Below are 12,745 nucleotides of genomic sequence, written 5' to 3'. Positions count from 1 at the left end.
GGCCTCTGCCTTGGGCCTTGTGCTTTAAGTGGGGTGAGGGGTCCAAAGCATGCTTTGGTCCATGGACTGAGAGGTCTAGGCATCAAGGAGCCCACAGCTTCCCTTCTAGATTGCCTCAGAATACCAGGGTCCCAGAATTGCCCACTGCAATGGCCCAAGCCTATTTCCTGGGCCTGCTGGAGGCCCTTCCAGGAAGAGCCCTCAGGAAGGCGAGCCGTGATGCCAGCGCATGCCCTCAAGGCCCAAGGAGATAACAAAATGGAGATAATGATAGTATTTACCTGGATTAAATAATTTAACGTATTGGGAGCCCAGAGGATGACTGCTGCGTGATAAACATTATACAGAAGTGTTAGCTGCTATTATATTTTTCATATCCGTCGTCCCTAATCATAAGACAACTTCCTCCCTTATCTGCTGCTCACCCGAAGAAGCAGGCACATTCAGACGCTGGCGGCAAACCTGACTCTGCTGGGCCCTACAGGGGTGGTGCGAGGGTCCCCAGCGTGGCGCCTGCACAGGGATTCTCATGGGACCGTGCGGGGCCGTTCCGACTGGTGGCACCTTCTCCCTAACGTGCTGGTGGAGGATGTAACTCCCTTTGAAACACACAAAACACACAATGTACAGTAGATCTCTGTTCTTGATCTTGCCCTTGTCACATCTGAACGTCAAGGGAATGGAGAAATGGGTGAGACCGTTCTCCTGTTTTGAGATTAGAGAAGAAACGATGCTGGGCTTTGGGTTCCAGTCTGACTGTGCCATGTGCTGGGTCACCTTGAGCACTCAACCTCTTAACCTCTCTGAGCCTCGACTTCCCCATGTGTAAAATGGGGATAAAAATATTAACCTTTCGTACTTTTCTGGGGAGCATGGGTTTAAAAAATAAAATAAAATAAAATAGTACCTTCCCTAATAGGGCTATGGTATGGATTTAAGTTAAAAAAAAATACTTACATAAAGTGCTTTGCTGAGTGCCTAGGGCACACAACTCAGGATTTGATAGTGCTGATTTTTAATTATTATAATAGTGTTATCTGAATTGTCATTATGACTGTTGGAAGGAAAAACATGGAGAAAAAAGTTCTGTCCAAGCAGCTGTTACGAATCACAAATGAGCCAAGAAAGCTTGAAAAACATCACCCTTAAGTCCTGGATGAGACTCTTGGAACCGAAGAAATGTTCTCACTGAATAAGGATTCAAAACCTACGTATACCCAGCCATTGTGTATGTGGGGAAACTGAGGCCCCGGGAAGGGATATGATGACATAACCTGCATTGTTTTGAAGAAAAACCTGAAGCAGCTTGTAGGTTTTAGAAAGAAGAAAAGAAGGAGTGCTGTAGTTTGGGGAAGTTTTGCAGAAGTTGAGAAGAGAATGGGGACCACGTATGTTGGGGCGTGTCGGCGCTGGCCCGCGGGAGGAGAGGAGGGGTGGGAGCAGCATGTGTAGACGGCCTTGCTTCTCCCGCAACAGGGAAGATAACTCGTGAGCATCCTGATGCAGAGTGGGGACCCCTTCGCGGGGAGGAAGCATCATGACACAGCCAGGTTGGGTCTTGCTGGCTTGATGTGTTTTTTTCAGAAATGGGAGAGCACCTTAACCCGGCACCCACGAGGTAGATTGCAGAGTACAGTGATGAGGTATTGGGGTTCCAGCCATGATCTAGGGGTGTCCCTGCACTGTGCTGTCTGGCTCAAAGTTGTATATGGGGGTACCGAGAGCCTAGGGCACAGGTGAGAGTCCGTCGTTACCTTGTGAACCAAACATGCAAAATGAGGAACTGTCAAGTCTGCTCCCATTGGTAAAAATGGGGATTTTTTTTTTCTTTTGCAGTGTTTATCACACCCACATTCTAAGTCATCCAGCTTCCCTTCCAGAACCGTCTGCCTTGGCAAACTAAATCAGCGACCAAAAAAAAAAAAGAGTTTAGCACCTAAGGTGAAGAACAAGTTCGTTTTTACAGCAAATATCAACATGTGAGAGCCTCAACTTGTCCCTGACTCATTCAGGGCACTTAGAGTTTGACTGGAGCAGTGAGTGATCTCCCCTCACCGCTCTGGACCTCAGTCTCCCCAGCTGTAAAATGGGCCAGTGATAGCAACTGCCTTAGAGCAGTGATTCTCAAACTTGGGGAGTTGAGGAGGAAAGAGGGGTGGCGATTGTGTCCCCAGGCTATGTCTGACAGTATCTGGAGATACTTTTGGGGGTTACAACAGAGGTGGGAGGGATGCCACTGACATTTCGTGCGCAGAGGTCATAGGTGCTGCTAAATATCCTGCAGTACTCAGGACAGCACCCTACAACACAGAATGACCTGGCCCAAAGTGTCATTAGTGCCAAAGGTGAGAAACCCTGCTCCAGAGGGTTGATGCAAAGATTAAATGAGTTAATCCACTGTCGTACTTAGCCCTGGGCCAAATACATAGGAGGTGCTTGATAAAGCAGTGCCACTCCTGTGCTCCTGCAAAGCCGGACCTTCGAGCCCTGGCGGGTGCCCCACACTTTTGTTTCCCAGTTGTGTTTCCCCAACCTGAACTGTCATGGCGCCATAGAAGTAGACAAACATGCTGATGATTCTTTGCGGGTCAGTTGGGTCTCAGGGTGTGTCCATGCACTGTCAGGAAGGGAACTGGATTTCGTTTGGTGTACTTGCCTGTCTGCAGAGGGTGACCCTCTGAGACTGTAGCCTTAGGGTGCTAGAGATCCAGCGAGATCAGGGACAGTGACAGGTAATAATAGAGCAAGTACCTGTACAAGGTGTACTCTAGAATCATTATCAGAGGGGGAACCAAAAGTGTTTTGTAGGAGTAATCACTTTCCCCTTAGGCTTGAAAAAAGTCTTAAAAATGTTAACTGTGTCTGATACAAAATTTTTCATACTTCCTTTGACCCATTAAACAGAAGAACATTGAGCAGTCTTAGGGATTCAGAGTCACAATTTAAAAAAAAAAAAAAAAAAAGACCACACATTGCAGTCCCCAGCTCTGTGAAGGAGTAAAGGGTTTGCCCTTCACGAATTGGTCTCGTTCTGCTGCACTTCCTTGAGTTCTTGTATCTGTCTGGTAATCACAATCCACTATATTAATTTAAATTACTCCAGATGGGGAAACCAGATGACCGAGTTTATTGCAATTATGTCTAAATCCACGAACAATAAATAGGCTCTTAGAGAAAGCCCTCTTCCTGGGTTTTGTGCATAGACTTAGTGACAGCCATTGCCACTGTTTAAATGCTTTTTTGCCACACTCTGCATTGCACACGTTATTGGGAAGTGGCTTCCAGATGCCGGGGGTACGCTTAGAGTATATACGTTGTCCAGTAATGTATTAGTGGCCACGTTGAAATGAGTCCCCTGCACAACCATCAGTCAGTACATTTGGTGGGGGTGCCTTACAACAAAATATTTAGTTGTGAATGCTTCTAAAGAGAAGGAATTTAGCAATCTAGTCATAAGGAATTATCTTTCTTCACTGGTTATTTGTGTCAGACACTGTGAGTTTTTTTTGTTTTTTGTTTTTTGTTTTTGAGACAGAGTCTCACTCTGTTGCCTGGGCTAGAGTGCCATGGCATCAGCCTAGCTCACAGCAATCTCAAACTCCTAGGTTCAAGCAATCCTCCTGCCTCAGCCTCCCAAGTAGCTGGGACTACAGGCATGCGCCACCATGCCTGGCCAATTTTTTGTATATATTTTAGTTGTTTGACTAATTTCTTTCTATTTTAGTAGAGATGGGGTCTCGCTCTTGCTCAGGCTGGTCTCAAACTCCTGACCTTGAGCGATCCTCCCGCCTCGGCCTCCCAGAGTACTAGGATTACAGGCGTGAGCCACCGCGCCCAGCCCGACACTGTGAATTTTGTCATCAATTAGCTGTGACTTGGTTTCCGTTTCTGTAAAGTGGAGGGGACCGGGGTACCTGAGCCACTGCCTCTGAGTCCCTTTCTGGACTCTACACGTCTAGTGCTTAGTTCCTTGTTCTCATCAACGACACACTCCTTAGAATGTACCGTGATGGCAAATCTTGACCTCCTTCCAGGCAACTTTTTATAACAGAAGTCATTGGTTTTATTCAGCTTCAGCTTATTATAATTTGCATTTTAAATTTAAAGACTATTAATATTGCCATAACTTTACCAAGTGATTTGCAAGCGCCATGTGTGCCAGTTAACTCGGACGGCCGTGGCAGGGACCGTTTCCCATCGGAAAGGCTGAATCACTTCCCACTGTGCCAGGGCCAGGTGACTCATCAGCCAGGCTTCTTTGCAAATTGGGATAAGGAGCGTAGGATATTAGACTTCCTTCTAGTTTTCTTCCCTTCTGGTGATTTAGATGTGGATTCTGCAATAGCGACTTATTTTCCCTTTGTTTTCTTTCCAACATAATATGTACTTTTTATAAGAAGTTCAAACTGCACATACTTATATAATACAGAAAGTGGAAATTGCCCTCTGTTTCCCCTCTCTAGAGACAGCTACTTTTAACAGTTTGGTGCACATTCCTCCAGATATTATTTTCTTTACATATATTAACATTCTTTTTAATGAAACAAGATCATGTTTCCATATGCGGTTTGGTAATGTGCTTTTGTCTCCTTGCAATATGTCTTGGAGATTTTTTCCATTTCACATATAGATAGATCTGTCTAATTTTTAACAGCACCATGGATTTCCATGGTATTATTGCATCAGAAATTATTTCACTGGTCCGTTCAAAGCTGATCTTAACATAATGACTTGAGCACAAGTGATCCCAGGAAGCACACAGAAATGAGGCAGGAAACGGGGGCAAACTGGTTAAGGATGATTGATGAGTGGGTGTCTGCGTTTAGGGGTCTTCAAAACCATGGCCAAGTCCAGTGATTCACTAGGACTCGCAGAACTCGGAAAAGCTGTTATTCTCACAGTCACAGTTAAGTACAGTAAAGGGATATGGACCACAGTGAACAAGGAGAAAGATGGCTGCCGTGGTTTGAATATGTGTGTTCCCACCGAGGTTCGTATGTGGAGTCCAGTCCCCGCTGTGGCAGTGCTAGGAGGTGGGGCTTTTGGGACGTGATCCCTCATGAGTGGGGTCAGCGTCCTTATGAGAGAGGCCCCAGGGAACTGACTCGCCCCTTCTACCATGAGAGGACTCAGCTCATCTGTGCACCAGAGAGCGAGCCCTCTCCAGATACAGAATCTGCTGGCATCTTGAGCTTGGATTTTCTAGCTTCTAGAACTGTAAGAAATAAATTCCTGTTGATTGTAAGCTGCCCAGTTTGTGGTAATTTGTTAGAGCAGCCTAGACAGACTAAGACAGGCATATAGGGCAGAGTCCAAGAGAGACCAGGTGCAAACCTCCAGCTGTCCTCCCCCACTTAATTCTCCCAGCAGTGATGTGTGACAACACGCTCAGAGTGTCACCAACCCAAGCCTTGGTATCTGGGATATCTGATGGGGGTTGGTCACATAGGCGTGGCTAACCACACAAGAGGCTAACCCTGATCTCCAGCCCGATGCGGAGTGGCCCAGGGCCCCCTGCACAAATCGCAGTGAGCACAGACAATTTGGCATGGCTCAGGCAGAAAGCCACAGGTGCTTGAGGTAGGACACTATCCACAGATGCCGTGAGTAGCCTCCAAGGTGTGCTAAGGGGATGGGCAGGGCACCAGCAGCCTCGACTACATTTCCTCGTGGACATTCGGACGTTCTTGTCATTTCCAGGTTTGGTTTTTGGCTTTGTTTTTGTTTTTGTCTTTTTAGAGACAGGGTCTTGCTCTGTCGCCCAAGCTGGAGAAGTGCAGAGAAGTGGCGTGTTCATAGCTCACTGCAGCCTCAAACTCCTGGCCTCAAGCAATCCTCCTGCCTTGGCCTCCCAATGTGCTGGAATTATAGGCATGAGTGACCGTGCATAGCCTAGATTTTTATTCTTATAAACAATACCTTAGACCAAGGGTTGGCAGACTTTTCTGTAAAAGGATAGGGAGTAAAAAATTTTTTTGTATTCCCTTTTGGATTTTTTTTTTTTTTTTTTTGAGATGGTCTTGCTCTGTTTCCCAGGCTAGAGTGCAATGGCGTCATCATAGCTTACTGCAACTTCCAACTTGTGGGCTCAAGCAATCTTCCCGCCTCAGTTACCCAAGTGGCTGGTACTATGGGCTTGTGCCACCATGCCTGGCTAAGTTTTCTGATTTCTGTAGAGACGGGGTCTTGCTCTTGCTCTGGCTGGTCTTGAACTCCTGGCCTCCAGCAATCCTCCTGCCTTGGCCTGCCAAAGTGCTAGGATTACAGGCTTCATCTCACTTAGTTTCCAATTCCATGTTAACTATTCTTACTCTCATCTTTCCACTGTAGTCCCTTGTATTCTTGGTATTTAAGTGGTTCTGCTTTTGGTCATCTGCAAAAACTAAGGCATCTGCTCTAAGCCACAAGTGTTCAAGATTTAACAAGCCACTGCATCTGGCCCCAGCATTTTGTTTAATGGAGATAAAATTCACATAACAAGCCAAGCAGGAGGATTGCTTGATGACAAGAATTCAAGACCATCCTCGGCAACATAGAGGGACCCTGTCTCTACAAAAAATTTAAAAATTAGCAGGGCATGGTGGTGCACATCTGTAGTCCCAGCTGCTTGGGAGGCTGAGGTGGGAGGATCGCTTGAGCCCAGAAGTTCAAGGCTGCAGTAAGCTATGATCATGCCATTGCACTCCAGCCTGGGCAACAGAGTGAGACTCTCCCTCTAAAAAATTCTTTTTAAAAAATTCACATAACAATAAAATCACCCTTTGAAGGTATACAATTCAGTGCTTTTTAGTATATTTGCAAGGTTATACAGCCATCATCACTATCTAATTCTGGAACATTTTTATCACCCCCAAAAGGAACTCTGTGCCCATTAGCAATCACTCCCCATTCCCCCTTACCCCAGTCCTTGGTAACCACTAATATACTTTCTGTCTATAAAGATTTGCCTATTCTGAACATTTTATATAAGTGGAATCATAATATATGCCCTTAAAAACTTGTACATAAATGTATACGGTAACATTATTCATAATAATAGTCAAAAGGTGGAAACAACCCAAAAGTCCATCAATTGATGAATAAACAAAATGTGGCATACTTATACAATGAAATGTTTTCTGGCCATAAAAGGTAACACTACAACATGGAGGAAACAGACAGATAGTAAATATTCGAGGCTTTGAAGGGCATATGGCCTCTTTCTGAATTATTCAGCTGCTATGGTCTGATGTTTGTGTCTCCCCCAAAGTGTATATGTTGAAATCCTAACCTCCAAGGTGATGGTGTTAGGAGGTGAGGCCTTTGGCAGGTTATTAGGTCATGAGGGTGGAGCCCTCATGATTGAGATTAGTGCCCTTATAAAAGATACCCCAGGGAACCAGCTTGTCCCTTCTACTATGTGGAGACAGGCTCTCACCAGACACCGAATTCACCAGCACCTTGATCTTGGACTTCCCAGCCTCCAGAACTGTGAGAAATAAATTTCTTTTGTTTATAAGCTACCCAGTTTATGGCATTTTGGTATAGCAGCCCGAATGGACGAAGGCATCAACTCTGCCCTTTTAGCACAAAAGCAGCATTATGTAAACAAATGAATTTGACTGTGTTCCAATAAAACTTTAGTTAAAAAAACCGTTAGCTGTCCAGAGTTGACTTGGAGGCTCCAGTTTGCTGACCCTCACTATATACAATATCCTTGTATGTGTATCTTTGTCCACTTGTGCAGACAATTCTATAGGATCAATTCCTAGAAGTGAAATTGCTGAGTCATAAGTTATGACACCTTTCTTTTGAACCGATACCGTGAACCACCCCATAAGTTGAACCGACTTGCTCTTCCACCAACGGCGCATGAGAGCGCTTGAGATTTCCTTTTTTAAACCCCTTATACGTAAAACCTATGCCCATTTACAAAGGGAGGTTTGTGCATCATCATTCTTGAGCTTTGGAGAGAAAGATAGAACATTTTGCCCCCACAGAAGAGCAAATGGGGCTTCAAATGACTTAATAGTATCTTGTTTTAGATTCAAGGGACACAGGGAAAGGAACTTGGGGAACTTACTCTCTTTGGTGAGATCAAACCTTAAACTGCCCACTAGGTGTGTTTCTAAAAGTCTTGAGTGTTACCTATTTTTAAAAAAAGCATTTTTTTCTAATGCATCAGAAAGCTCTGTAGCAATTTCCTTTATTAAGCTAAAGTTCCATTCCTATTTCCCCTTTTTTGTAAGGGATTTGCATGTAAGTGAGGTCCGCCTATGCGTACTGAGCACATTACCAAGTGTACAAAAAATATACGTGGTCCAATTTTTCTCTACAGAGGTAACAGGTACTGGTCACTCTTGATAGAGATGACATATTATTTCACTACCATGATTTTCCCTAAGTCTTTTTGGCTTTTAGACGATAGATGGAATTTGTGTTTTTCCATTTTTCTTTTTTTCCCCCATTTTCATCATTTGGAATTCTTGGTGTGAACCCCACAGAGGAGAACAGAGGCTCATTAGCATTCAAGCTCTGTTCTGGGCTGCATATTTTAGTGGGTTTATTTGATAATCAGTGTCCCTCCTGGGATCCAGCCCGCCTTTGCTCGGCTCACACTGCGTGAATCTGCGGTGCTTCTTGTGCTGTAGCCCTTTATTTATAACAGAGACACAGCCTGCTTTCCCATTAGCGAGATGGCACACCTGTGCCGCTACCCACACGCAGATAAAGAATTAGGCGGAACCTGGCCAGGAAGATAAATCAAGTTAACCATCTCATTAGGCTTGAAAGACATACATTAAGCTTAAGTTGGGATTAACAGAGAAGTCCTCCATGGAAGAAATTACCATGGCCATTTCTCTCAGCAAACTTCCACCGTTGCATGGAACAGAGGAGACAAACATGAAGTCTCTTTTATAAAAGGTCAGCAGACAGAAATATAGGATTGAAATAGCAATATAACATTTATTGAGCTCTTACCACATGCTAGGCACTGTGTGCTAAGAGCTTTACACACTTTATTTCATAGAAACTGCACATTGACTTGTGAGATAAAGTTCTATTAAGATTCCTATTTAACTAATGACGAAACAGACTCAGAGAGGTTCCCTTGTTTGACTCTAGAGCTTTGTCAAACGACAGAGCCAGGATGTGCCCCAGGATGTCTGGCCCCGTGGCCCCTGGCTTAACCTGGTGGTTCCCATCTGGGATGCGTTTACCATCCTCCTCCAGGGGACATTTGGCCATACCTGGAGACATTTGGGATTGTCACAGCTGGAAGGGGAACTGCTACTGGCATCTAGTGTTGTGGGCCAGGGGCGGAGGGGACCAGGGATGCTGCTAAACATCCTATGATGCACACGTCAGTTCTCTACTCAAAGGATTATCTGACATAATGTCAACAGTGCCACAGTTGAGAAACCCTGAGAAACCACTCAACTGGCCTGCAGTGACGGCTCACGGTCGCACTGGAACTAGCCATTTATAGAGCACTGCAGGCAGCGTGGAGAGGCAGCAGGACATAGTTTTTTTTTTTTTTTTTGTGACAGAGTCTCGCTCTGTTGCCCGGGCTAGAGTGAGTGCCGTGGCGTCAGCCTAGCTCACAGTATCCTCAAACTCCTGGGCTCAAGCGATCCTACTGCCTCAGCCTCCCAGGTAGCTGGGACTACAGGCATGTGCCACCATGCCTGGCTAATTTTTTCCGTATATTTTTAGTTGTCTAGATAATTTCTTTCCATTTTTAGTAGAGACGGGGGTCTTGCTCTTGCTCAGGCTGGTCTCAAACTCCTGACCTCAAGCGATCCTCCCACCTCGGCCTCCCAGAGTGCTAGGATTACAGGTGTGAGCCACCGCGCCTGGCCAGGACATAGGTTTAAAGGTGCATAGTGCAGGTGGGGCAGCTGTCCGGCTGAAGGAACAGCCCGTGCAAAGGCTGTGGGGTGGGGACGAAGCTGGCATAGTGAGGGACAGCAGGACACGTGGTATGGCTGTTGCAGAGACTCGGGGGAGGATGAGATGAGGGAATTGGGATTTTTCACCATGTGAGGAAAAAAACAATGTCCCCTAAGCAATGACCCCATGTTTGCAGTTGAGGATGGTGTGACTAATGGCCTCTGTCTTGTCGTCTTGTCCCTGCCTGCCTTCCTCTTGCCTCCCGCCCACCTGCCCTCGCCCCTCCGGCTCCCCAGTGTTCGGCCACAACATGAAGAGCAGCAACGACTTCATCGGAAGGATCGTCATCGGCCAGTACTCGTCGGGCCCCTCCGAATCCAACCACTGGCGGCGCATGCTCAACACCCACCGCACAGCCGTGGAGCAGTGGCACAGCCTGAGGTCCCGAGCTGAGTGTGACCGCGTGTCTCCCGCCTCCCTGGAGGTGACCTGAAGGCTGCTGGGAAGGCAGCTTTCATTTGTAAAAAAAAAAAAAAAAAAAAAAAGACAGAAAAAAGTGTCACATACTCTTACATCCACACCTGCAAATGCACTCACAGCACACACACACACACACACACACACACACACGCACGCACGACATCCTAAATCCTCTCAGCACGGAGAGGAAGCTGACAATTGATCATAAAATGGCCGCCCTCAATGAGTGAGGCCAGAGAACTTTCCGGAAGCCCTATCCATAGATCACGAGCTGAGTAGGCTCTGCCATGGGACTGATGGGCAATGCCCGCCCTTGTTGATACCCCTGCCCCAAAATGCACTTTCAACCCTCAGGCCAGAGAAGGGACCTCCCAAAGGGCGCCAACCTCCGTTGAGACTAAACACCAAGAGTTTGGCCAATATGTGGGGGAGACCTGACACCCCCCCCAAACACACGCCCACTGGGTAACTTCTGAACAGGCTGCTGTTCCCTGGGGTTCTTCAAACCTGATACCTTTCTCCAAAGGTGTAAGTATCTCTGTCTTAGTAAATGTGATAACTAGGTTAGACTATGTGGAGAAACCAAATGGAAACAAAAAAATATGCCAGTGTCAGAAGCCTCTCCTGGCATAACTGAACTGTCCTTGCATTAGCTTATTCCAGGGGACTCCCTGTGGGTCCGTATGTGTATGTTCTCGTGCGCGTGTGCTCACAGAGGAACACGTGTGTGCGCCTGCGTGTCCTCTCGGAGAGCAAGGTGATGGGCCCGGACCTCAACCCTGAGCACTCGCCTGTCTCTGCCTCTCCCATCTGGTGAGATTTCACCCCGTGTCCTCCCGTCTGTCAGAGACCCCACCTTGGGTAACAGTAACCTGTGTGTGTCGAGTAAATAGGATATGATAGAACAAAAGTAACATTTTCGACCGAATCACGGTGATTGTGACCCACAAAAGACCGTCAGAGGACCTGATTCAGGATCAAAATGGCCCCCACACCCGATCTCCCTCCTTAGTCGTACTCTGAGGACCTTTCTGTGTCTGTGTGTGAACCAAAGTCATGTCTCACGTGCTAAGGAATTAGTGTGGCTAGAATAGATCTCTCTTTTTCTCTCTCTTTCTGTCTCTCTCTCTCTCTGTTGGATGCTTCTGTATCTCTTTCCACAGCATATTGTCTGGTGTGATGGGGGGCTATTTATTGAAATTAAAGACTATTTATTTGTGCCACGCATTCGAGTTACCTTTTTCTTTCTGAACCTGGACATAGAGGACGGGTGGGTGTTCCGGCCGCTACTGCTGCGTAACAACCATGCCAGTGACCCAGCACAGCGCTATTTATTATACTTACAGATTTGGGGGATCAAGAGAGTCAAGTATTTGCAACACGTTTGCCTGACTCGAGCAGCGTGCTAACGACAGTTATTCCAGTTTTGCCCTTCTCAATGAAACCATCCACTTGTTCGGGGCAAGATTTGTGGCTCATTTAGCTTTTCATTGGCCGCACCTTGCTCAGGGCTTGAGGCAGGTAAATAAATGCCTCAGGGTATGGGCTGAGATGGCTTCGCCACTCCTGGCTACACTGGGTATTGCGGGAGGAGCCTCATGGGTCCTTCTGGTGTGTCTCCCACCCTGGAGTGGAGGTGTCATGGGCGTCAAGGGGGAGAAGCAGGAAGGCTGGGTTAGGCTAAGTTCTCAGGAGAGAAAAGAAGCAAGAGGTATTTTCCTTTATAAAGTGGCTTCCTTACTGTGATTGTACAGCAGAGAATACAAGCGTAAGAGAACAAACAAACTGAGGGCAGCCAGGTGCACGACAGGCATTCAGGACTAGAGACGGGGTAATCAGTTCAAATGCTGGGCCCCTCTATTGCTTAACTGTGTGCAGGTGCACAAGCCACATGACTCCTCTGAGCCTCCGTCTCCTCATTGTCTTAGGGCACCTCAAAAGCAGACCTCGGGGCAAGGGCTGGGGTGCAGATAGTTTATTTGGGAGATGACCCCAGGAAGCGGAAGTGGAAGACCAAGTCGGGCAAAGGAGAGAAGCAGAGAAAGGCTGCCCCGGTTACTACTGTGGGCTCAGTGGTGCCCACACTTGAGAACGCACGTGAGACTCATCATTATACGGAAGCTGGAATATTTAACTACTGACCCTTGTCCCTTGTGGCTTGAGGTTTGCCCCCGGAGGCATTAAAGGTTTGGCACTTTGGGAATGTCGTGTGGGCTGAGCAAGCCCCCGGTGGGGGGGGGGGGGGCGTGCACTTGGTGAGTGAGGTCAGCTGTGCACGTGCACGGCCCGGCTCTCTGCAGCCACGGGGGCTCAGGGGCATGGAAGGACATGAGGAGGGGCATCCCCAGCACCTCCTACCCTCTTTAGTAATGACAGGAGGGCTGGCTGAGCA

At 47.0% G+C, this 12,745-nt stretch overlaps 1 protein-coding gene across 1 annotated transcript in view; it reads left to right on the top strand.

Moving 5' to 3' along the window:
* Positions 1-11,576, top strand: part of SYT17 (synaptotagmin 17) — a 66,775-nt gene extending 55,199 nt beyond the window's left edge. The window contains exon 8 of the mRNA XM_045542688.1: positions 10,170-11,576. Coding sequence (XP_045398644.1) covers positions 10,170-10,366 — 197 coding nt within the window. The 3' untranslated portion in view covers positions 10,367-11,576. The remainder of the gene's footprint in view (positions 1-10,169) is intronic.
* The last annotated feature ends 1,169 nt before the right edge of the window (positions 11,577-12,745 follow it).

This window comes from Lemur catta, chromosome 2 (genome assembly GCF_020740605.2).
Source record: "Lemur catta isolate mLemCat1 chromosome 2, mLemCat1.pri, whole genome shotgun sequence".
Lineage (NCBI taxonomy): Eukaryota > Metazoa > Chordata > Mammalia > Primates > Lemuridae > Lemur > Lemur catta.
Note: the sequence above shows the minus strand (reverse complement) of the source record. Positions and strands in the feature narration are given on the sequence as shown.